This window comes from Dermacentor andersoni, chromosome 6, assembly GCF_023375885.2.
Source record: "Dermacentor andersoni chromosome 6, qqDerAnde1_hic_scaffold, whole genome shotgun sequence".
NCBI classification, from domain to species: Eukaryota; Metazoa; Arthropoda; class Arachnida; order Ixodida; family Ixodidae; genus Dermacentor; species Dermacentor andersoni.
Window position 1 is genome coordinate 15,718,598 of NC_092819.1, and position 27,082 is coordinate 15,745,679.

General features: G+C 46.0%; 1 protein-coding gene and 1 long non-coding RNA gene across 2 annotated transcripts in view; one reads left to right on the plus strand and one right to left on the minus strand.

The window, feature by feature from the left end:
- LOC140218935 (uncharacterized) overlaps positions 1–27,082 on the minus strand; it is a 451,043-nt gene that overhangs the window by 389,692 nt on the left and 34,269 nt on the right. The gene's annotated exons all lie outside the window — the stretch shown is intronic.
- LOC126521248 (uncharacterized) lies at positions 22,633–26,196 on the plus strand. Its single transcript, XM_050169894.3, has 4 exons — positions 22,633–22,712; positions 22,847–22,937; positions 23,144–25,085; positions 26,019–26,196. The coding sequence occupies exons 1-3, from the start codon at positions 22,698–22,700 to the stop codon at positions 25,060–25,062; spliced, it is 2,025 nt and encodes a 674-aa protein (XP_050025851.1). The 5' UTR covers positions 22,633–22,697; the 3' UTR covers positions 25,063–25,085; positions 26,019–26,196.

Below are 27,082 nucleotides of genomic sequence, written 5' to 3' on the forward strand. Positions count from 1 at the left end.
TCCACGCAGCTGGTCCTCACCAGTTACGCCAGGGGCTACGTGACACACCGGCATTAAGGTGCGCGACCCGCATGTCGTGCGGACGTAACAGCTGGCGTTTGTGAAACACCATTCGGAAAACCAGCTCCTGGATCAACGTTTGCCTCTTGTAGCAACGGGTCGCCGACCAGACGCGCAAAACGCACTCTACGTGTGTGCCACCGGGCCTTGCATAAGTGCTGAAAACATTTTCCTATACGATTCCCCTATATTGCTGCGTTAGCCAAAGTCAAGCAATCTAGAGGGACTGTGCTGTAGGTTAAGCAAAAGCTACGTTTATCGTCAGCTCTTGGATAGAATTCGACAGACAGCAAAGGTCTGCTATTACAACGACGACGCACTCTTTGGAACAGTTAGTAGGCTACGCTACAAACGTATGTGGCACGTGTGCAATCATCTCATTAACTATTTATACACTTGCAAGGAAGTAGGAACCTCAGCAGTAAAACTCGTTGTGGGGCTAGTTAGTCCATAGCTTTCAAAAAATGAAGCTTCAACAGAGACAGCACAATAAGAAAGAACAAAGGCAGGAAAAGGCGCTACTTGCAACTGCTTATTGAGGTTAAAGGCGGCTGAATATATAGCCATGGGGAGAGGGGGAAGAAAAAAGAGGGAGCACTGATTATGTGAATATGAAATTTGTTTGAAAGAAGGCAGAGGTCGGCTTAAGTTAACGCGCTCTAGCCTGCAACTCTGCACAGGAGGGGGAACGGGGACATAAAAGTGTGAGGAGGGATGATGATGACATAGAAAGAGGGATTCGCCACGGTGAAAGCAAGTTCAACATTCTGATAATAAACATTCAGAAAGCTCGTCCACGAAGCCACTATCGGGTTCTGTATCTAGTCTGTAGCCGCCAATCTAATTGAGAGAGAGAGAGAATGAAGAGGAAAGGCAGGGAGGTTAACCAGATATGAGTCTCCAGTTTGCTACCCTACACTGGGGATGGGGGATAGGGGTTAGAAAGATGACAGAGAGGAAAACGCTAAAAAAATCTAATTGAACTTAAAGATAAAGGCGCTAGGGCGAAGCTGGTGTGTGGGCTTCCCCTGTGTGAGCAGCACGAGTGCCAAACGAAAGGTTTATAGCATGTAAAGAGCTGTGATAAGCGCTCCAGCACGGCGAGCACCACCTACAGGGCACTTTAGCGGCCGGATTCTGGAGACCACCGAGAATCACGCGCATTGACTCTACCAGGTGCTTCAGCATTTTCTGAACGCTTTCCTTCTCATTGTGTCCATCTCCTTGCTTGCCCGTAGTGTCATCAGTTTCATTGGCCCAATCATTCTTGGCTTCATGGCGCAGAGGACCACTATGGGTCGCTGGCGTGGCCGTAGGCCTAGAGGGCAGAAAATGCCATTCCGTGTCTGTATCAGCCGGTGGAGGTGAATGTTTGCCGCGTGTGAATGTTTGCCACGCACAGTCAGAGGTGCTCGTGGCGCCTGTGCCCCGCTATGTAGTTCTGAAATGGCTTTGTGACGCTTCTTTCGCGAGCGTTGGTCACTTTGGCAAACAGATTGAGCAGCTTTTTTTACGTGAAGATTGGTCTCTTGCCATTTTTCGAAGAATACGAACTTCTTGTTTTATCTTTGGGCATTCCTTCGAAGTCGCTTCGCGAGGGTCAGTACAGTTGGGACGTTTAAATGAGGACGCATCCCAGTCGATTGTATTATGCTCTCCGCCGCCACGCGAGCAGGTGGCTTTAGTTCTACAAACAGAGCTCACGTATCCTATCTTGAGACATTTCCGGCACTGAAGAGGCCTCGGAACGAATGGTCGTACAGGATGTATCACGTAGTGCACTTGGCAGACGCTGGTAATGTCGAAGAAGCAAATATTAACCTGATACATCGGGAGTTCCCCAAGCGGTGAATCTCAAGAATGCGCACCGATGACCTCAAAAGACTCTTGAGGTCCGCGTGCTTGATTTCGAGCTCCATGTCGGAAATCACACCAGTCATTGTCTCCTTCCTGTTAGTAGTAATGGAGCGGACGGGAATTGCGCTTAACTATGGAATGGTCTTTAACTTCTCCAGTATTGCGGAATTTTTGCCCGTTATTGTCAGGATGTCCTTGCGAGCGTTGATCCTGATCTCGTTGATTTGCCCAAGGGCGACACTTTCAAAATATTCGGTTAGAAACTGCCTGCTGAGGGAGTTCATGCTATGTGACGTGGAGAGCGGCACGTAAGAAACCATGAAGGATTCCTGCTCACTCTGATTCAATGAAGTCGTCTCAGTCGACACACGGCGCATCTTCTTCATACGGCGGTCCATGACTACGATGTACTCGTTGTCAGAGTCCATGCCGTCTGGCGTTGAGCTCTCCCAGGAATTGAGCTGGTCCGAGCTTCAAGGCACGTCGTCCAAATATGAGCGATGAAGCAGAAGACTGACCTTGTTCAGGTGGTCGTGGGGACATCTTCTTGCTCATCCTTGATGAAATGACTCTCAGGAAAATGGCAGAAACGTAAAAAATTGCATAACAGTGAGAGGCCCAGAGCACCAGAGAGCTCTGCGCACTTCTTTCCCTTCCCCTTGCGAACACACAATATGTATATGAAGGGAATCACAACATTAACCAAAATCTAAAACTTATCTAAGAACATGCATTAATTTCTGTAAATGTTCAGAGACGGGGTGCTGACACAGGTGTCCACTCTTTTCTTAATCTGGTTGGCCTCCAACAATTCACGCGCCACAGTATCTTTGCTTCTAAACACGATTGTTGTATCATGAAGCCTTTCTTCACATATATGCTTATTCTCATTCCCGCAGGCCTTGCTATGAAGCGGCAAGTTTAAGCCATAATCATTCTTCAGCGAAAGCTAGTGCTCCCGCAGGCGTTCATTGATACACGGCCAGTTTGGCCGATATACTCTCTCCCACACTTCAGCGGTATGCGGTATACGACCCCTTCTTGACACTTCACAAAAGGATTTGTTGTATGTGCATGGCATCTTATCTGATTTTAAACAGCAAGGGAAAGGTTTAAATTTTACTTTTAAAGTAGCCAAGAATTGCAGTTTGCAGTTTTTAAATATTGACATAACCCTTACTGACGAATGTTCCTGCTGGATGAACCGAACCCGTGCCCGCAAGGAATTGTTGACGTGTGAGTCCACACACTGCAAGACTTTTAAACGTGCGATTGCCTCTGTGCGCCTTGAATCCGCCCTTTAAAAATCGTGCTGTCATAAGACCCACGAAAGCTTTGATGAACAGGTTTTGATATTGAGGAAGGCTGGCTTTCATTGTTTGATTTCGAACGCAGTTTCAAAGGTGTTGTTGAAAAGGGTGAAAACAGAAAGAAAACGAAGCAGTGAAGAAGGTCAAACATTGGAAAAGGAAGCTAAACCAGTGGTGATAGCGTATTTTCACAAACTGGCACATAATCTTAAACACGTCGCCGTGAAATACAAAATTCCTGTGGTTTTTTTCCGCGCCCCGAAAAATATCTACTATTTGTCGCCTCATTGGATCTGATGACTCTTAAGAAAGTAGAGTGTTCTGCTAAACATACAAACCTTTTTGTGAAGTGTGAAGAAGGGGTCGTATACCGCATACCGCTGAAGTGTGGAAAAGAGTACATCAGCCAAACTGGCCGATGTATTAATGAACGCCTGAGGGAGCACAAGCTTTCGCTGAAGAATGGTTATGGCTCAAACTTGGCGCTTCATAGCAAGGCCCGCGGGAATGAGAATAAGCATATATGTGAAGCAAGGCTTCATGATAAAACAATCGTGTTTAGAAGCAAAGATACTGTGGCGCGTGAACTGCTGGAGGCCAACCAGATTAAGGAAAGGGTGGACCCCTTTGTCAGCATCCCGTCTCTGATTATTTACATAAATGAATGCATCTTTACATAAGTTTTCTCGATTTTGGTTAATCTTGTGATTCCCTTCATATACATCTTCTGTGTTCTCGCGCGTGCACATTCACATAATCAGTGCTCCCGCTTTTTTCTTCCCCCTCTCCCCATGGCTATATATCCAGCCGCCTTTGTCCTCAATAAACAGTTGCAAGTAGCCCCTTGTCCTGTCTGTTTTTCCTAGTGTTCTATCTCTGTTGGCGCTTCATCTTTTGAAAGGGACCACAACAGTGTGCGTCAAGATTAGAATTCATGGTTGAGCTCAACCAGCCTGCATCAATTTGTACACCCTGGTAGTGGGACATGCTAATACCACTGGAGTTTACCAGACCTTCAAAAAGTTTTCTCTCTCTCTCTCTCTCTTTCTTTGCATTTCTTCCTGTCTATACTTGAGATCTGCCAGGCGCATTCAGTGCTCTTAATGAATTGCTATATAATGGCAGTATTCGGTAAGAAAATATCTAAAGCTTGCCATAACATAACCGGGAAAAGGTTACAATGCCGCTCCTTTTCCATTCTATAGTGACCACCAATTTTTTCTTTTCGACCCGGTGTGACACACTGGAGATAAGACAGCACTGTAGTTGAAATCGGTCGAAAGTGAAAAGCGATAACTTATGCGCCGGTAACTCGCATCTACGTCACCGTCTGACCGTCTTCACTCTGCGAGGAGGGATCATCCGGAGTCAGAGTCAGATGCAGCTTGCAATGGAATCTGAATTTTGTCAGTACTTGGTAAAGGTGAGTAGATTCTGCTGATAATGTAATTCTTCTTCCGCGGTCGTGTTTTCCACCTCAAGTCTGCCTGACACCTCAATATTGAAAACGATTATAGGTAACGAATTTGTGGTTCGGTTGCGCAAGGAAACAATTAAAGACAGAAACAACAGTTACGGGTGTGTGAGAATACGAAAGCAAATTAATAACTTGTCGTACAATGTAATGACTGAGCTTACGGATCGATAGAGGTAAGTTCAGAAGACCTCCTTTACTTTACACCTCCAATTTATTGTCAGAAGAAGATTGAAGCATCTTAATCCGGTGTACTGGCAGTACAATCAAAAATGCAATTTCCTGGCGGCTAAGAAAATATATTTTATCAATTTCACCTTCATGAAACCTAATTGAAAATATTCTGGGTGGTATCATCAGGAAGTAAAACAAGCGTCTTTCTCTATTCTCTCTTGAGCCAGAGCGCGCGAACCGGAAACGCCTTTCTGGGTAACCCACATTCCCTGTCAGCTTTTGTCAAGAGCAGCATTTTATATAAGTGCCGCTCAACGACGTCCGGCCTTAACATCGGTCTTTTATAACGCTTCATTATCTACAGAGCGAATTAAGGGACGGCCTGCATAGGCCTCATGAAGCGCACCTCGCCTTCATGTGGGACGCAGGTTGCGCCCAGCTCCATCGAGTGATTTGGTACTTGTTCTCCAATGGCTCCAGAAACGCACAACGCGGATCTCCGCGTTCTCGGGCTTTTCAATATTTTGGTCTGAAGTGCTCGAAGCGCATGTTCGAACCACGGTTTTCCAGAAAGAGGCAAATTCCTGAAAGAGGTTATCCTATGAAAGTTAATCTCGACAAACGAGAAACGGCCTTTATATAAGGCGCAATTTTACTTGTATATATATATATATATATATATATATATATATATATATATATATATATATATATATATGTATATACACATATATATATGTAAAGTACACGTGCCGCATAAGGCTTTTATAAGATGATACCATTTAGAAGCAAATGCTGACAGTGTGGCGATGGCTCAAAAGAGGAATGTATGAGAATCATACACATTTTGTCGTGGTGCAGTTGAGCTTGTTTTGTCAAAACATATTCGCTCGGCCGTATTTTCATCGGCAGCCTGAAGTTATAGATCGAGAAGAATGTCGGTGCGATGTATGAACACGAATATAGGAACGCGAAAGAAAATTTAGGCAGCAACATTGTTGGTTGCTATGAAGGGATGTAAAAAACGCTTTGTTCAGAGCGCTATTTTCGTGTATCATTCCCAACCTATTTTAAGTCCACTGCACGACTAAGGCCTCTTCCTGCGATTTCTAATTACCCCTGTGCTGAGCCAACCGATTTCAACTTGCGCCTGCGAATTTCTTAATTTCATCATCCCACCAAGTCTATTGCCGTCCACAACTACGTTTTTCTTCTCTTGACACCCATTCTGTAATGTTAATGTCCCATCGGTTATCTAACCTACGCATTACATGTCCTGCTCAGCTCCATTTGTTCTCTTAATGTCAATTCGAATGTCGGCTATAACCGTTTGCTCTCTGATCCAAATCGCTCTTGTTCTCTCTCTGAACGTTATGCCTATCATGTTTCGTTCCATAGTTCTTTGTGCGGTCCTTAACTTGTTTTCGAGCTTCTTTGTCAGCCTCCAAGTTTCTTCCCCATATGTTAGCCCCGGTAGAATGCACTGATTGTACACCACTCTTTTCAGTGACGATTACAAGCTTCCAGTAGGGATCTGAGTATGTCTGCTGTATGCCCTCCAACCCAATTTTATTTTTCTGTAAATTTCCTTCTCATGATCAGCGACCCCTATAAGTAATTGACCTAGGTAAACATATTCCTTCGCAGACTCTAGAAACTGACTGGCGATCCTGAAATCTTGTTCCCTTGATGTGTATCTGGCTATTGATGTGTATACTGCCGCCTTAGTGTAATGTCATACTGTCGTCGTTGTTCTCATTTTATTGAGATTGCAATTACATGGAGACTCAAGGCGCATTTCTGCCGTCGGCGTCGGTGTCGCCGTGAGGTTCCGTATAAAGTCCAAGGGCGATAACACTGTTGCCGTGTGCCGCATGCTGTAGGGGCGAGTAACAGCGCGCGAGGGGAGCCGATGATGGCGGCTCCCCATCATCAAAGGAGGAAAGCGGGAAAGAAACGCGCAGACTTCCGTCGCGCAGAACGCCCCAGTTGGAGGGGAAGGAGGGGGCGGGGGCGTTGTACTCCAACAGTAACCGCGCCCCGCGCGCCTTACCTTGAAACCCATCTGCATAGGGGGCTATGTCTAAGTGCGACGGCGACGCATACCTTTGGGCATGCTGCGTTCTCGCTGCTCAGTTTGCGTTGAAGCTATGCACAGTTGAAGGTCGCTTCGCTCGTTGCTGCTGCCACGCTTCCTCACGCCAGCGTTTTGAGAGCGAGTGTCTGCGTTCATCGAGTGTGATGTGTTCATGTTTGCCTGTATGCGCTGACACCATGCTCGTTAATTTAGATAGTAAGCAAATGTTTCCTAGTTTATACAGCCGATAAAACATATACTATCCTTACTTCGTATAGGCGTCTGCGCATTTGCTATCTCAATCGATGGTTTGCCTTTCGAGTGAAACTGCGTAATTTCGCGGGGTTAATTGTTTTCAATGTTATCTTGAAATGTCATTGTGCGTGCATTGACTGTTTCTCTATACATTCTTTTAAAGAAAATATGCGCGTAAGTGTGCGAGCCTATATGTGTAATGCACTACCTGTTCGTTAGCCACGCAGTAGCCGGTGCTGTATCAGTGCGCCTACATCTACTGCTATCATGCCTGTGAAAATGTGTGATGACATTCTTTTTTAACAGCGCAAAGGACAGGGGCGAGACGAATGCACATACACAGTTGTTACACCAACTTGCCCAAGCTTCTACCATGTTATAACAACCCGCTTCCATAAAAAAAAGGCCAGGTGCTGCACAGACTTTGCTTGCTGCGCATTTTGCCCTTTCGACAAAAAGGTCAAAAGCCGTTCTGTCAATGCTGCTTTTTAATCCCGCTCGAAAAATAAAGAAAGAAAAGTGCCCTATTCTTAATAAGCAACTTAATGAAGCAAATATAAGTTATTATACTAATAAGATACTAATTGCGGCTAATAGCAGCACGAAACAGTGGAAAATAATTGATTTTAAACAGATCATTCCTTGCTCCGGACTCTCACTGAATTATGATCATCTGACACCAGATGATATTGCAAATGGCTTAAACAAATTCTTTCTTGTATTGTAGCTTGACAGCAAGTGCGCATGTCGGATACCTGATTGATATAATGCTTACTGCTGACGTCCAACAAGTACTTCATCAGCCGGCACGCATTGAAGGCTACTGTGCTTCCACGCTTGACCTTATTTTTGTTAGTCGATCTATTTATTTATCTATTATTTATTATATCCTCAGGGCCCCAGGGCATTACAGAGGCAAGTGGGGAATAAGGTCAACAAAAATATGCACGACAGCATCAGCAGACAACCAAGATATATTACTATAATTATGCAACATTAGCGGATAACAAACCAATGTAAATAAATAGTATTCTAATTATTCCACCTACATACTTCAACGTACATAGATTACATAAGCCAAAGTGCATAACGGACGTTAATAAGCAGAGTGCACAATTCAATGCGGAAAAGAGTATTCAAACCTTAGTTAAAAACACAGTTAAAATAAGAATACGAAAAACGAAATGTCGCGTAAGGTTTTTTTAAAACGCTTAGTGTCACTTATGGAGGCAACAGTTACAGGAAGGTGATTTCACTCATCAGCTGTCTGCGGGAGAAATGAGTGTAAGAAGGAGGAGGATCTACAATATAGAATACCAACTTTGTGTTGGTGATCAAGCCGAGATGATACGTAATGTGGTGCCGAAAGGAGCTGGTTTCGTAGCACGGGATGATGACATAACATGAAAGAGCTGCATGTGTTTACGTCGCCATGCTGAGGGTGCTCACTCTAGGTTAGACTTCATTGTGATGATACTGGCTGACCTATTATAGTTGGAGAATACGTATCGTGTGGAATTATTATGCACCATTTCAACTGAATAAATCAGATTATTTTGACTAGGATCCAAAACTGACGTGGCGTATTCGTGTTTAGGCCGGATAAGTGTTTTATAGAGCATCGGTTTGAGAGACTGTGGCGCACGGGAAAAATTGCGTCGGAGGTAATCTAATGACCCATTAGCGTTGCTTATTACGTCTGCAATGTGTGTCTTTCAGGTAAGGTCAGATGAGACGTGAACACCAAGATATCTATAGGATGAAACGCAATGGAGTGAGATGTTGTCGATGTAATAGGCTGGTGGAGTATTACTACATCTGGATACTCGCATTGCCTTACATTTGCTTATGTTTAATTCTATACGCCATATTTTGCACCATGCACTGATAGCATCAAGATCAGATTGAAGAGTGGCTGGATCCTGGTTAGCAGTCAATTCTCGAAATATTACGCAGTCGTCAACAAAGAGATGAATATAAGATGTTATGCAAGAATGTAAGTCATTAATATAAATTAAAAATAGCGGTGCTCCAAGGCCAGAACCTTGTGGCACGCCCGATGAGACCAGATTGGAAGGAGAGTCAACGCTGTTAGCAGAAACGAACTGAGAATGACTCGTCAGGAAACACTCAAGCCAAACAAGTAATTGGGGATCAAGGTTAAGCGTATATGCAATTTATACATTAGTAGATTATACATACTTTATCAAACGCTTTCGAAAACATCTAGAAATACACAATCCGCAAGAGAAGAACGATCAAGAATGGCATGCATCTTATGTGTAAACGATATTAGCTCTGTTTGTTTCACATGAATAAGTTTTGCGAAAGCCATGTTGCGAGTGCGTGAAGAAGGAATTAGATTCGAGAAACTTAGCAAGATTAGAAATAAGATATGCTCAAGAACTTTGCATGGGATACTATTGAGCGAAATGCAATGATAGTTAAGTGGAGAGTGCCTACTACATGTTTTATGAAGTGGAATCACCTTTCCTATCTTCCATTCCGCAGGGATAGAACCCGTGTAAAGTAACTATTCAAAAATTTTGGTTAGTATAATGCAACTATAATCGCTCGTGCTTTTCACAAACTTCTTTTCACAAGCCAGAATCATGACCATACTAAAACTAATATTAGGTCATTATCCGGTGTTGTATCTATGTTACTAAACCTTAAGGCAAAAGCATCACCTGGTCCGGACAGCATACCAAACATTTTTCTTCGACTTAATGCTGAGATACTAGCTCAATGTCTTGCCATTACTTTTCACAATTCACTGATGACAGCTCTCATTCCTGAGGATTGGAAAACGGCCCGAATTGTAGCAGTGCTTAGAAAGGGTGACTCCTCATTTGTAATAAATTATAGGCCAATACCACTAACTTCGTATTGCTGTAAGCTTCTTGAACATGTTATCGCTAATTACATAACCAAGTTTCTCAACGATAACAATACACCCTTTTTCTTTCAACACGGATTAAGGAAAGATATTTCTACAGTAATTCAGCTAACCACAATTGTTCATAACTTTGCCTCTATTCTAGATAAGTCAGGCCAGATGTAATTTTTTTGGACTTCAAAAAGGAATTCGATCTTGTTTGTCATGCAAAACAAATTTTAAAGCTAAAAGACATAGAGCTACCGGACTTCATAGTTGCTTGAGTTTCCGCATACCTTACTACCCGCACACAGTTTGTTAGTATTGACGGTCACTGTTCACGACATTTGCTCGTTAATTCAGCATGAATAGTTGGGAGTGTTGATTAAGCATGATCTGGAAGTGAAGGCGCGACAACGACGGTGGACGAAGAGGGAGTCACACACACAGGCAGGGCGCCCTGTGTATGTGTGTGGGTCCCTCTTCGTTCACCGTCGCTGTCGCGCCTTCACTTCAGATCATGTTAATTCAGGAGTCCTGCAAAGAAGCGGCCTATGCCCAGTTTTGTTTCTAATATACATCATTGATATTATGGAGCTAATTAATAAAGCAGTTTAGACTTTTTTGCAGATGTCTGCTGTTTAATGAAATAGAAAGTCCGGATGATCAAGTTTTGCTGAATACTAGCCTTTACAACACACATACGTGGTTCCAAGTGTGGGAAATTGCACTTGTCGAAAAAACGGTTTTTATGAATATGAGTAAAAAGAAAAACATTTTATTTTTTTCATATATTCTTCCATCACAGCGGCTAACAGAGGTCACCCATTACAAATACGTCAGCGTCACGATAGCTAATATATTACTAATAAATACTCTCATATTTTGAACATCTGCACATCCGCGTTTCGTAAACTATGCCTTTTGAGACACAAGTTAAAACACGCACCAGCCGATGTCAAATTATCAGCCTATTCATCCATTATAAAGCCGAAGCTTGAATACGCATGGTGTTGGACCCCCATACTAAACGGAACGTCGAAGCATCGGAGATGATCCAACGAAAATCAGTTAGATTAATTTATTGTATATATCGTCACACTGACTCTCCGACTGAATGAATCTTCACGGAATATAAAACACTGCAGTTATGGCGGAAAAGATTCACAGAATAAAATTTATTTTTCAATTAAAGCATCACAGATTAGTGCTCCATCGTGAACTTTACGCAACACCACTCACATCAGGAACTACAAGTCACCGGTACGAAGGATCACGAACACCATATTGCACCAAAACTAACCTTTTCAAATTTTAGATTTTTCCACGTACAACTAACGAGTAGAATTCGCTATCTCTGTCATCGCTGCACGGTATAAAAGTAATTAAAAGCCTTCGAGATTGATTACACTGTATTATATACATATATATATATATATATATATATATATATACATACATACACGAGGGTATTTTTCTGCTGTACATGGCTGTATTAGTAGTGCGAATTAGTAAATAATGTCTTATCGTCTCTTTATGCACTGTATGTAAATAATACTTCTGTGCATTATTATATTGCTTTCAGTGCATTTCTGCCCCTTTTGCGAGGGCCCACATTGGGCCTGCAGTATCTTGTAAATAAAAATAAATAACATAAAAACCCATTTGTCGCTCACAACTACGAGCGAACATCTAGAAAAAGCCCTTAGTCACTTTAGCTTTTTCCAACAGGGCCAGATATATCAGCAGAAATTATTAATCACATAACAATTATAGCTGCTAGACTTCATAATATTCAACCTGTTCACCCCAATGTACCTCGCACCACATCTCGATTTTATTTGCTCCTACAATTAAACTCATATTTAAAAGGGGCGGCTTTCGTACACAGCTTAAAAGGGGCAACGTTATCACAGATATCAACAAGGGAGATAGAGCTTCAATTTATAACCGTCGACTTATTGCCATTCTGTCATCGTATAGCAAGATTATTGAACATGTACCGAGAAGCAACTAAATGTTTAACTAAGTTTGGAACCTTATCTCCGCCGTATTCGAACCTCAAGGTTATTTCGAACCGAGCGAGTCACCGCTTTCCACTCAGACGAACTGAAACAAAGAGAGAACGTCGCTTGGTCCGTCAGACCACGGCGTCCTATCATTTGTCAGCCGATGCGTGGCCCGATTCTTCACCGACACGGGGGCCAAGTTGCAGTTTGCTCTCACAAACGACAACAAGATGCACATCTGAAAACCACTGGTTCCTGCCCTTCTGTCTCCTATTGTCTGGAGTTCTTGTGTTTCTCTCCTTCATGCCTTTCCCGGTGTTTCATGTTTCATGTATCCTTGCTTCGCGAGTTTATTTACATTTATTTCTTCACATCGCCGTTTTCATTTTCCCGCGATGCCTCGTATGAGAGCCAATGGACACACTCATTTCTTCGTGTACCTTTCGCCCTAACCAAACCTTTATCTTCGTGACTGTTATCCACTTCGCAAGCCTTTCACAGCAGCCCCTACGGTGATGGTCATACCGACCTAGCTGAGAAATAAGAAATGGCTCTTCACTTGCACTAGCGTTTCGTATCATTGGCTCCACGCGACCGTACAACAGCCGCTCCTGGCATGAATTAGAAATTCTGGGCCGCTGTTCCCAGCAGCGCCCTTCAAGAAGAGGCTTCCGTGCAAAGCCCGCAGGGGAACTCGGTGTGGAGAGCAAAGCATCGCTCGGTGTGGCTGCCGTGCGAGCGCCTTCTTTTTTCACTTTCAGGGCACGTACCGGGCTCGCGAGATAATGCGCAGCAGCAGTGCCTTGCTTGCGCCGCTGCCAGCCGTCTGAAAGAGCCGCCGCCTCATGCTCCGGTTGCAGCGAGCACAGACACGGGGGAGTAACGAAGGAGCGCCGCGCATTTGAGCTCGGCAGTACCGTTGTCTCGTCTCTCTCGCGTACACTTTCGTCCCTGCATAGCTGAGACCCTTTTCAGAACAAAGAGGAACAGAAAATAAGAAGGGCGAGGGGAGTAGGAGGCGTGAGGTGTCTGGAGCCGAGCCCGACAATGAGCGGGATAAACGACTCGCCGCTGAAACAAGAGGCTTATGTGCGCCCGGCGCTCATAGGAAACGCAGACGCCTTTCCTCAATCATACGAGGCTTCCGGCGTTTTGTCTTTGCATTACGTCACGAGTGCGCGCAAAAGCCTCCCCATTCTGATTAAATTATGCCCTCGGTATCTTCTCCTTTCTTTGTCACGGACTATCTGCGGGACGTCCGCACGGATGTCGCATATTAATGCTTTCTTTTTTTCCTATTGGCAACGAGTCTTCCTCGAGGCTTGACGATAATACCTCTGCACTGGTGACGAGGCTATTTTCGACTGGCGGTGGTCTCGATGTGGCGGCAAACTTTCGCATACCGGTTCCTACGCCCAAGTGCTGACGTATTTCTGTTTTGTCTCGAGTCATGCGTACGCTTTCGTCGGTATAAGTTGGACGGTACCGCACCGTCGAAGAGCATTCTTCTGGCGAAGATATGGCTACCGCAAAATGTTCTTCACCACCACCTCGATGAGCGAATGTGGTTCTCGTCTTCCTAAGGTTCTCGAGTCCACGTCTGAAGACGCCTTCGTCGGCTAGGCTAAGTTGAGAAAATGCGGCGATTCTTGAAGAAGCTCAGGAGAGAAAAAGAAATGACTCAGACCGCCGTTTCCTCAGACGTGTCAGCGCTCCTGTATGTTTTTATTATACGCTGGGAGGTCGAGCGTGCTGTAACTGGCATTAAAGGGCACAACCAAGCTAAGAAGAGTGGAAGCTAGAGCAAGAAAAAAAAACGAATAATCTTGCGGGAGCTTTCTCTAGAAGGCGGACAAGAGTCCACGCACAGGCAAGAGAGGCGCGCCACTTTGTGGGCCTAGGAACGCATTAAATGTCTCGATGCCTTATAAGCCGCCAGGCTCTTCCTAAGTCGGAAGTCCTACACTAAAAGGCGCCGCGTTGTCGTCGGCGTTTTCGAGGCGCTGTCGACAGCAAGCGCTGTCGTATGCACCGCGTGCGGGGCGCGCAAGCACTTAGCAGCGGCTGACTGCCCCGCTTTCTTGACAAGTTGACGCAGCTGCAGCTCTCCTACCGAACGCTCGGCTTTGCTTTGTGGCTCGCGTGCTGCACTCTGTTACAGCGTAATCGAATAAGCAGACGCAGTGGCCATACAGGGTTTTTTTTGCTGCTGCTGTTGGTGGTGGTGGGCTTGACGGTGACGCTCGTCTTGTTTTTGGACAGGCTTGCTCAGCTAGAAACGGGAACATTCCCCATGCTGGACCTTCAGTGGCGTTTGCTAGCAAATTAATCGCAAACGTTTTCCTGAACTAATATAGCATTTAGGCTATCCGAAATTATGGGCTAGGTAATGATCGGGACGGTTAGATTAAAGATGAGACCGCACTTTGTTGGCCTTGGTTGTACATGAGCTGAGTTCGGCTTTCCAAGTTGATAAGGTGGCCGCCTTAGCGGAAGGATTTTCACAGCAGTGTTTCACACAAGCCGTCATCAAGGATAAGATTTTTTTTCAATTGACATGCATTAGTGCAAATTTCGCTTGTCGTTTCTCGTTCGCGTCAAATACAGCTATGCATTCGTACCAACTAGCCCACTCGCAATCCACGAAAGGCGCGATGAGTAGGACCAATAAGCTAAAGGCCGTTAGTAGCAGGCGACAACACAGAACACGTTTCGGCCCAAGGCCCAAATATAATAGATGCTCAATGGGGACATCTGACACGTCGCATGAAATTGTCCACAAAGCCATTGTGGTCAAGCTATGTAACCGCCACGCGGTGTCTCAGAAACACCACTTTAATGTGGTCAAAAGAAATGCATCACTCTTGCCGACATGCAGTACTGCTTAGAGTACCCACACAAGCTTATTCTAAAAAAAAAGAATAAAGTAATGGGAACTCAGCCCATATGGACTATGTTGGAATTAAAAGGTCTATGCGCTTTAGAGATACCTCTGAGTCGACGAATGTCTAAGTTTTAAGTCCAATTACCTTTTTATCACGAATTTGTCGCTGTGCGCTGCTGTGCAAGTTCCAAGAACTTAATTTTGCTCGAACTATCTTGTTTCCGAAAGGGACGTGCTTCGACGGGATATGAGGCTGAATTACTGAGCAGGAATTCCTGTTTACCACAGGACAAGACGCTCATCTGTAATACTCGTGGTCTTCTTGTAACTGTGTGATATGTTGAAAGCTCTTCTCTTTTTTGACGTGCGACGTCTTCAAAATCAGTCATAGTGGGTCGCTTGCTAAAACCCCATATAACAAAAACATGTTATAGCACTATTGCTTATACATTTGCAACCGTACTAGAAACGAGTCTTACTTTTACGTCGTTTTGTAGGGGAATGAAGCCTTTACTCGATGATGCATGCGTTGCTTCTACAGATGGCGTTGTTGTGACACCGTGGATGACGTAGTCGCAGCTAATTTTAGCCTTTCGCTTCGCGTTCAGAGAGGAATAGCTCGGCAGTACTTTTGTCAATCCAAGCCGGAGTGGTCGCATTTGAGAGAGCTAACTCAGCCATAGTAGGTATAGTCCATCAAACTCTAACCAATGTTTATCAGCAGTGTGGAACTTGTTGCAGAAATTTCACGCTCGCTCGGTTATTGCACCCTGTGTTCGACACGCGCGATCCATAAATGGCGCGAGGAGACTCGGGCTGGAAGACAAAAGGACGTCGAACGCTTTTCATCGTGGCGGAACGTGTCCGTCTCCATACGGTGCGCAAGAGCAGGAGATTGGGGCAAGAGCAGGAGATTGGGGCAAGCGCAGGAGCCCCGATCATCTACGAGTACAGCGGGCTCGTACGGCGCAGTGCAGTCTCGGACGCCACCAGTGGGGAGGCCATATCTTTGCCTTAGTACACCCTATGCAAAACAAACCACCACATTTCGAATAAGGGTGGAGCACGATTGGAAAATCAGACCATAAGACGCCCACTAGCTGTAATATAAGTTAAGCATGTAAGCTTTCTAATGCGTCAAGAAATGCAAATCGTGCAATTGTTTACGTTATTTCTTTAGCCTAATGCTCATACACATTCTGCATGCGGCATGCACAAGAAGTTTCACGTGCCACCCTGCGGCTGCGTCCCTGTCACGGATACAGCATACCCAATTTTTTTGTTTCTTCCTTCATCTAGTCTACTTGATGTTTTTTCTCTCTCTCTTCTCAGTAAGCAGGTCGATGTGTTGTCTTTCTTTTAGGAGGCAATTGTTAGCCCGCTTTTCTTTCTCTTTGTGGTGGTTGCATATGTTTAGATTGGTATTATTAACAATATAGGCGCGCTTACTGCACTAGATGTTTGTCGGTGACCATACAAGGCCAGCACATGCCAGTTTGCTGGGAATTGTATTCGCTGCACTCATAACTTTCTCATGTATATATCTATAATTATATGCGCCGCGATGCAGACCGATCCAACGGCAGCCAGCAGCCGCACGAAACCCGGGAAGCGAATCCTTACTTTAAAAGCAAGCCAGGAAAACCAATACATAACAGGAGTCGGTAATAATTATTCGGTACCCTAGAAACTCTTCAGCTGGTATTCATTGCTTAACCTATTGCGTCAATAAAGCCGTAGTAATGCCTGTGCATCAGTAATGTCTGTACATCATTTACCAGTTGGTGCATCCAACACACCCATTGCGTGGGCACCCATCAAGGTCGCCATTTACAATGTGAACGATCACGTAGCTACTTCTCTGAGATTCAATATAAACGTTTGGAAATATGATAGACGATAAGCATGAAGAAGCCATGGAAATGTCAAGAGCGCTAGATGTTATCTACTCTATCGAAACAAACATTGACTGTTTAGTGTTTAAAAAAAATCATTATAAGCTCCGGAGAAAAAATGTCACCATTCCCTTCCCCTAATCCTCGTCAGAACAGCGCCCTTGGCACGACTACGCGCTATTGAATCCTTTCAGTCAAAACGCACGGAGCCAGTGTTCTATGAATGTTGTCTGCTGACAATCAGCTCCAAACTGAGTCTTCGCTGGTATGCAAGCGGCAATCACATTGAAGAACACGTGAACACACATCATCGTAGCCACAACGTCCTAACTACACCATCCCACCTCATAATGTGACAGAAATCGGAAGTCATTAGGAATTGCTAGAACGTTCGGCTCATTTCAACGTCAGTCACCTAGTTCGATCATGATAAAGTAATTAGATTTGATGTGTTTTCAACAATATATTGAAGGAAAACCTGGATTGCCTTAATCATTAGGAGTTTGTGCGGATTCCCCCTATAGGGGCCTTGGTTGTTCGCTTCTTCATGGGCGGTTTCTTTCGCGGCCGTACGCCAGTGAGAATTGAGGACACTGAAATAGTACTTACAGGAAGGAGGTGCTTGTTCACAAACTGCCAGAAGTCGGAGAGGAGACGATCAAGACAGCATACTTTCCGTTGAAATACAGTGCCATTTGACTGCTATCTGTCACCTGTTCAGGTTCCTTGCAGGAAAAAGTTGGGGAGTATCTATACAGGCTATGTTACAGCTGCACATGGCGCTGTTCGTTGGTTTCCTACGATACAGCCTGCCTGCAATATCCAACACCTGCAAGACTAACCTGCGTACGATTCAGAGAATTCAAGCCCAAGCCCTTAATATATGTCTTGGCTTACCACGCAGTGCATCAACGGCTGAAACCATTGCCCTTGCGCAGGATTACCCAATCGCGACGCACATTACCGTTGAGACAATGCGTATGCATCTCAGGCATTATGCTAGGACCCCTTCCCACCACTTGGTGAGCCTCACTGCTGCAAGGCTCTGCTCGACATTTAGCGGTATTGTCAGTGCACATCGTGCGCCGTTTACTTCAGGGTACGCACCTGCGGCCAAGCCAGCGTTTCCTCCAAGGTGTTTGAGCCGTCCACAAGTACATATAATGATTCCAGGTCTACAGAAGAAGACAGATATACCGGCCCCTGCTCTAAAACAGCTGAGCTTACTTCTTTTGCATGAGAAGTACAGCAACCACGTGCACATCTATACCGATGGATCGACTACGTCGTGCAGTTCTGGTGGTGCCGGGGTTATGCCAACGCGAGGAATGACACTACGGTTCAAGACATCGCCTGTCACGACCTCAACGGTGGCAGAACTAACAACCCTGCGTCGAGCACTGGAATTCATTGATTCTGAAAGACCTAGAAAATGGGCTGTGTTCTGTGATTCAAAACCGGCATTACAGTGCACGCAGTCAGTTCTCCGACACGGATGCCATGACCAATTGACATACGAAGTCGCGAAACTTTACCATCACGTCCAACAAAAAGGTCACGAGGTCGTTTTTCAATGGGTACCTGGCCATTGTGGAATCAGTGGCAATGATTCCGCCGATAACGCTGCTCGCACAACACATCAAGAAGAGCACAGCGTTCCAATTCCGCTTTCGATAGCAGATGCCGCAAGGCAGCTTCGACACCTGGCACGCAGTCTCACACTGACCGAGTGGAACTCGACAAACTTACGACTTACACGACTGCATCGACTAAACCCTTCCCTGCAACTCCGACCTCCAATCGGACTTCCTGGACGTGAAGCTACGCTTCTCTGTCGCCTTTGGTTAGGAGTTGCCTTCACAAAGGCATACTCTACATTAATTGGAGTGACTGACAGTGCAGCATGCGAGGTCTGTGGCACCGAAGAAAACGTCGACCACCTGCTGTGCCACTGTCCACGATACACCCCTGAGAGACAAGAACTTGCCTAAGCTTTCCAAAAACTGGACAATCGACCGCTTTCTGTGCAGGTGCTGCTGGAACACCGCCCCCATCGCCCGTCGGCCCATAAAGCGGTGAAGGCGCTTTTGTGCTTCTTAAAGACGACGGGCTTGTGCGACCATCTGTGACTTTTATGCAATTTCTGTAGGACCACACACGTCAGCGAATTCACCGCAATTTCCTTCTTTCCTTCCCTCCTCTCTCTCTCTCCCCCTGTTATCTTTGTTTCCCCTTTCCTATTCCCCCGGTGTAGGGTAGCCAACCGGACGTTATTCTGGTTAACCTCCCTGCCTTCTACTTATCTCTTTCCCTCCTCCTCCTTCACGAATATATGCTGAGAGACGGTGTAACGCAAGAAGACGCTAGATGAACTCGATGATAGTCAATGTATAGCATTTTCCACTTGGAAAAGTGAAGTAATAAGGAACGCGCGAGAAGCTTTTACAAGTGGTGCGAGCAGGGAGCGTTTGCTTTCGGGATTCCGTCGACCAAATGTTTCCCACCGAGGAAACAGCTTTATTCAATAAAAATTTCCTTCGGAGGCTTCCTGGTTATTGATTATTATGGCGCCTGTGACTGCAGAGCTGTGCCTCCCAGTGCAGCCGCCGTGGGCGAGGCCTAAACCTGGACAAAGTTGAAGGGGCGAAAACAATGCTATGTCATCTAGTCGCTATGTCATCTATGTCAATGCTATGTCATCTAGTAACATTATGGAGGGCTCCTTGAGGCGTTCACTGGCCGGCCGTGCACATGTTGATGCGCCCCTCACACCACAGAAGCCTTGCCCGCATCAGCGTTCCTTCTCTTCATACAAAACTGCCTTTTTATATACTTATCCATTCTGTTGTCTCTTTACGAAGCCAGAAGAAAGGTTGAAAATTGATCCATGTTTCTTTCGGCATTGGGGCATTGCGGATTCTCGTCATCTAAGCCGCATGATCATAAGTTTTGAGCGAGACTACATAACAGCTGAAGCATAAAGCCACCTGCTACGTAGCTGGAACGCCGAAACAATGCACATCGCTGAGTGCCCATGGCCATAAGCGCGATATTGAGTATAACCTCCTCACTCCCCTCCCTCTTCAGTATAATGTACTCGGGGGTTGTTTCCATGGTAAAGATAATACGGAGATTCCGTGATTGTCCGAATGAGCGTCCAGACTCAACCGGCACTCTGTGGGCATACAAGGCTTTGTTGTGAGCAAAACTACATGTGGCGTTGCAGCTCCAGACATGACAAGTGACGAAAATTAGGAGGACGCTTTATCTTCGCCTTTAGGATTGCAACGCGAGAGCATTCCAAGATCCTTGACTGCTTCTCACGCTTTCCAGCAATTTCAGCTTATCTAACCATAATGTTTACTGGGAACCACTGACACCGAACGCTATGCCCGAAGGAGAAACGCGGCCTATTGTGTGGGCCGTTGATGTGCGGAGGCGAGCGCCATCTAGATGGTGCGCCACTCTATGAATGGCAAAAACTCTTGAAAAGGAGCTCGTCTTTGAGTTCCCGCGTAACAGAATTATGTTTTCTCGCATAGTATATTCGAATTACAATCGAACACTCTCACCTCTGCAGGTTGTGTGTAAGTCGTACTCACGATTTTTCTGACGCATTTTACTTTGAGAAACTCAATTAGTTCAGTAATGTCTTTGCGCTACAAGGAGGGCCTGCATGGTTGGTTATGCGTGGTTTGGAATTATTTAGCTCACAAGACGGTCGGCCCTGGACGCGGCACGCCGACGCCGGATTTTCTGTGACCCGGGGCCCTTAACACTGTCGCGTAAAAATTTATGCCGTAAGATGAACCCCCAAATTGTACAACTATGATAATAGTTGGGGCATTAAGATATGTTCCTTTCGTTCTGCTAATTGTCTGTCCAATCGGGCTACTGTTCAATCACTATGAATTCTTTGCTGTTGTTAAACGTAAACAACTCCCTTACGTCAAAAGCTAATGTGCAGTACAATTATTGTACCGTAGATAGCCAGTGCACAATTATCTGCTTTGAATCTATTTGTTATCTTTGAGATTTCCTTTCTTCAACACGTGTTATTTTCGCGGATCTAGAACTTTACAAAAAGGTTGCCGCCGCCAAGTTTAGAACCACCTAGTGAACTGCGCAGTTGATTCTTTCTCATTTCGATTTGATTGCATGCGACCGGCAGGATATAAGCCTCAAGAAAAGTCAACAAGTTCAGGATTTAGTTGACTCTTCGCAAACTGCGCGTCTCATTGGCAAAAAGGTAGATTGCGTAAGATGCAACACGGCACGCCATCTTCTTGAAGCATCCGGTTGTTCGTGCGCCGTTGTGAGAAACGAAGCTTCCGAAGCCATGTGTTCTCTAAAGCGCACTTACAGATATCGTTACTAAGCAGGATTTCTCTTCTGCGCACCGCCTGCTAGCTGTTACCAAATAGCAACACCCTCGCAGGTCTTGAAAGCGAGCACACCCTGCGCCCTCACCTTCGTACCGTAAACCTTTCGATTTTCCGGAAATACATCAAGGACAGAATGGCGCCACCCACCGCCCCCCTCCACTCTCTCTGTTCGTACATGCGCTACTACCACGCACCCCTCTTCCCGCCACTCATTAGAGTATTAGAGCGTATCCGCCCGGCATGTCGTCTCGCGCTGTCTCCAATGTGGAGCAATCGCCCGTTGCCCCGGAGCGGTCGGCGATATTGAATTACTCGACTGTGACAAGTCACTTTCCATGCGTGTCACGCGCATGCTTTGACGTCACAGCACACAAAAATTTGGACCGATAACTGAGCTCATACGCGTGCGCCCTGCTAGGCCGCTTTTTTCATGGGCTGCTTTTTGACCGCCTTGACCTTGATCGTTAGCTTGTTGTCTGGTTGGAAAAGGCTGCCGCGGGGCGCGACAGAAACACCGACGTTTTATACAGGAAGCCAGAGAAAAGCGCATTTGCCGAGGTGCTTTTCGCTCGTTGACTTTCTGCCTGCTTCCTACGTTTCACTTTTCCTATTACAACCAAGCAAGTGTGCAATTGCCGTTCTGCGCTATATACCAGCGACGCCCTTGGCGCAGTGCACGCCCCGCACAGCCAATTCATTGTCTTCTTTAACGCCGTGGCTTGGCCGAACGCCTTACTCTACACGCCACCGGAACTTCGCATGCTCCGTGAGTTTTCGTTATCCTCGAAATAGCAAACAATTGCGCGAATTCTCCGGAGGCACGCGCCAGAAGCAATGCAGAGATTCTGCTGGCCAACTTTTCCTTCTTACCCCGTTCAGTAAATGCAACGATCAAAAAGAAAAGGAAAAAAAGAAACAACAGTTGTAATTCGAAAAGGGAGATACGGATGGAGCGTAAACACAGGAAGCTAGCGGGCAGGAGTTTATTCATTGCGGTTTTGCGACGACCTAAGAGAGCCGGTAGGCAGGCCGTGCGCGCGTCTGATGCCATAACCTTGCCGTCTGCGGGCCGGACGTCGACTCGTGGCAGTCTGGCTAGCGGCGCATGATTTAGAATGCGGAACGCGTCTGCTCAGATGGTCTACGCTGATACAACCGAGCTTTCTGTACCGCGCTCTCCGCAACGCACTCTCTCTTTCTCTTTCCTGCAGAGCTCGAGGGCTCTGTAAACCCCGTTCACGTTAAGTCGATGAGCGCAGAAAGGGGGAGGCGCCCATACGGATCTTTTGCAACCGAGAAATACACTTTCACCTCGGCAGTAATCTCCAGCGGGACTCGTTTCGCGCGACGGAGGCGCTCGCTCGCGCATCGGGATTGGTCACCCGATCACGCCCGTTATAAAAGCGAGCGACGAGGGTGAATACCTTGCCACATTCGACATGAAGGCGCAGCAGGTAAGCGGTTAACTTCAGCGGCTTGCCGCGTGCGGCCATGGTGACCGCTGCGGTTTTCTAGGTGTGAAATCTGCACATCCGAGGAATGCACCAGCCTGGATTAATAGCGACACGTTGTTTCCTGCTCGTTTCAGCAATTGGCATCCGCACTGCTAGCCATATTTACCTGTGTCCAAGGCCAACAGTACGTCCCATATGGCCCGGGACTCAATGGAATTCAAACAGGTGGGTCTGTTGGTGGCTATGCACTTTCCTTTGCTCGGCTCACGGGGCCCGACTGTTGTATCAAGAGGGCACTAGTCAAAATGATTGAGGCCAGTTTGCGATAACTAAGTGATCTGTCAAAAAATTAACTTCGGCTATTGCGATTGTTATCAGGATGTCGCTGCTTACGGCATGGTGACTGAATCAACCGCCTTTTCTCCATGCAGGTCAAGTTCCCGCTGCAAATATTATCAGAGCGCCGCCATTGCCAAATGCGCCAGTTAGCTCAGGCCCAGCGGTCAACCTGAACCTTCCTATTGGGCGCTCTTACAAAGCACCCGAAGGCGCATATGGCATCGGTTCCGTGGTACAAAATGGGCGCCTTTCCTTTCCCCCCGGAGCCACAGTGGCTGCAAATGGTAATGGAAGGCTCACCGATGCGCTCGGTCTCGGAAGCCTTTACATCGAAAGAGGAGTCAACGGTGGTTCTCTGACATCCCCCGGTCGCCTTGTTCGCATACAGAAACGATCTGTTGATCAAAGTCGTGACCTGCGTCATCACTACGAGGAAGATCTGAGAACGGCCGTGACAGAGCTTGCCGGAGCAGGTGTCTTGCCCAGGCACACCAAGCACGATGAGTACGATCGTGTAAGTCTGTACAGGCTCGCAAAGGAAGCAATCAAGAAGAATCCGCGCAAAGGTGTCTCATTTAAGAAACCCGAGGGGGAATATGGTGTCGGCTCTGTTTTTGATACCATGAATCCACGTTTTAGTAAGGACACCGAGAAGCACAAGAAATTAGAAGCCATGGTCAGTCAAAAGTACCCTGTCCGTGAGGATGCACCAAACTCGCCAGAAGAAGCCGTGGGAGCTCTTGCGGATCACCCTAAAGCGGTATCCTACAAGAAGCCTGAGGGTGAATACGGCATTGCTTCATTGTTTGATAGAACTACTTTGTTCAACCCGTTCTTCCATAGGCGCCACAGGAGACAGGCTGTTGGCTCCGGGTCAGTCACTGCCGTTCTTGTCGACTTTGACAAAGACACTGACTCACCGGCACATCCACCCTCAGCTCCGACAAGTAGTTTTGCTCCCGTCGTCGGATTCACTGTTCAGGAGCCCGAAGGTGGTACTCCAAGCAAGCACATCCTCAAAAACGTTATTTTCAGGAAGCGCCCAGGAAGCTTCAAGACGGGACTTTCACCGGACTCACCGCCAACCAAGCATGTGCTGAGAATTCCAGACAGTATTAAACTACCGCCGCTTGGTGGCATACCCGAAAACACTGGTGAGGAGTCGCCTGACATCCAGACCGTCGCTTCTCAAGGGAGCGCTCGGCCGAAGCCGATAGTGTCCCGAAAGACCACCTCCACGGCGACTATCGAGTTCCGACCGACCTTCCCTGTGGAGCACATCAAGCCGGCCCTTCCTCCTCTGCCAAGACCATCAGCTCGCCATCACTCGAAGGCTTCGCACTCGCACACTGACGCCAGCGCCCTCAAGAAGGCGCCTGCTAAATCGACAACAGAATCGCACAAGTTGGCTACATCACCTCTGGTTGCTGTGCCACCGGGACAAGTGGTTTACAACCGACAGCTCTCAGCGTCTGTGCCCGTGCAGCCGGTGCGAAATGTTGGACTTCAATCCAGACCTCCCGCCGTTCCCACCCAGACTTCAAGACCGACGCCAACGGTGCAACGAGTGTTCTCGCCGCCCCAGCTTCAAGCCACGGCGCAGCCTAGCGCACAAGTACATCCGCAGCTTCAGGCGCAGCACAGCGTAGTCGCCGCAGCACCAGCAGCCACTCCCCAATCAACACTGCAGGTGCAGCCGGCGGTGGTCGCCGCTCCACCTCCTACCGCTCCTCAGCTTCAGGCTGTCGCAGCTTCCCCTTACCCGGGAGCGTTGTACCAGCAGTACACACCCTTGGACCCAACCACGTACCAGGTGGCGCAGCCGGGGCAGTACCAAACCTTCCACCATTCGCCCTACGCGCTACCTTATGCTGCTATCGTCGCGGATCCTTACAACCAAGCCAGGATAGTGCGGTCAACTGCAGGAAGGCTGAGGCAACAGGCTTCACCTTTTGACTCATCTTCGATCTACTACTTGACTAAAAGGATTATCCAGGGAGTCCACTCGTGAACGACGTTCTGATCTCGATCCATGTGAGTACTCTGCCACGTCACTCGCTAGGGGAAGTTCATTCTGTTTCGTTTTTCTTTCCCTCAGATCTGCTCCATTATTTAAAGCTTGAAACTTTCTCAATTTGTATTCTGTAAGTCTGAGCGCATTAAATTTTTCTGTACAGTTATCAGTAGCTGCGCGTGCCTCGGCATGTTTAATTCAGTTCCGCTCGCGCTCCGCCGTATAATTTATTGATTACTATTTTCTTTATTGGCACTCGAGGCCCTTCGCGAATTGCAGCACCCGGTTAAGCGTCCTTCGATTTGGTTCACTTCATGCTCGTAAAGGCATAAATATGAATGAGGTTCGCGAGCTCCCTTTTATATTCGGTGGCTGTGGGAGAATATCACGCAAGAACTGCATTCGCTCCGTTTTTGTTTTTGAACTTTACTGATGCCCAAAAAAAACGTCTCATTAATTTCAAATTAATTGATGCAGAGCTATCCTCCCTCCAAAACTAAGTTCGTCACACATTATTTTTTGCGCAACAGATACAGACCTCATTTTAGGACGAACTTCTATGTATGAACACTGCCAAAGTTCCATGAAATAATAAATTTCCTCTTAACGTCTTAATTTTTACACAGCTGTCACATCAAAGCGTTATGCGTTGTCCATTCAGAGAAAAAGAACTTGTTGATTTATCTTTCATACATTTCTTCATGGCGATATTAATCACGTTCTTTCTAGCTAGTGCAACAAGAAACACCAGTTAAGCACATTTATTGTTAATTTAGCCATGCCATATATTTATTTAAGGGCTGGCTAGGAAAATATGTCTGTCTGTATGCTCGCCTATCGTTGTAAGCTAAATGCTGTTTACAATTTAATCATTGTAATCTACCACTAAACGTCCGTAATTTTATTAGCATTACCTTCATGCGGCAATCTAATCCCGTTTCTCTCCTTTACAGAGCATCATCAACTGTAAAAATTCATCGAAGCACTCATCCACAAAAACAAAGAATCACCTACTCCTCGTCTCAAGCAGTTCGCTAAGGCAGAATGACGTGAAAGTTCATTTTTATCTCTCACAATTCTCACTTCTGATCTTTATCCATTTAGAAAACTGAATAAATTATTGTTAATGTAGCTCACTTCTCATTTTCTGACTTTTATGACACATTTTGACCATGATATGGGTACAGCACCCAAACGTTTTGGGTGTAATATTTGCACTACCATTCAATTAAGGGGGCCGCTGTTCCACTTTATAAGTGCGCATGTACTATACGAAAAACATACAAGGTGAAAGGATGAAGGGATACTTCAATGGTTAAAACAAGTTCCTTTAAATTTTGTTCAGAACATGTTAACCTGCGAATGATCATCAACGATACAGTACGAAGTCGCTAGAGGTCAATAGGGTTCGTACATTCTGTCGACGCGTAATTTGATGCATTGCCAGAAAAGCTGAATGACATTTGAATTAATTTAATTAATAATATAAAAGCCACTCCATCCCGCTTGCATTTGTTCGATGTCTCTCCTTTCTCACACTAAGATCAAGTAATAGGTTGGATGGATGGTTACAACTTTATCGAAGTAATAGATTTTCTCCAATTTTTATATAATTCGCTCATAATTAGTTACTTGTGAGCTTTACAGTAGAACAGAACGTACGTAGGTAGTATGTTTATCTTAATTGGAGTGCGGGTTGTTCTCCGCCTATACCAAATCACACAGTCAAAATCTGGTCAACAAACTAAGCAATGAGGCAGCTCAAAAGTGTGCAGTGCGACTACTTAGAGTGTCACTGAACTGATCTGTACAGCAACTAAAAATGAAATGACCGTACAAGGCACGCCACATTGACTCTTTCACTACCTGATGAGTGCGTCGCAAAAAGAGGCTATTTCCACATAATGAACTCGCATTTTGCGAATGAAGTTGCCTTTGCGTACTTGTAAGTGCGCATTTGTTTTGCACAATGTTGTAATTCTAGTCAATGAAGAAGTGAAAGACCGACTTTATCGAG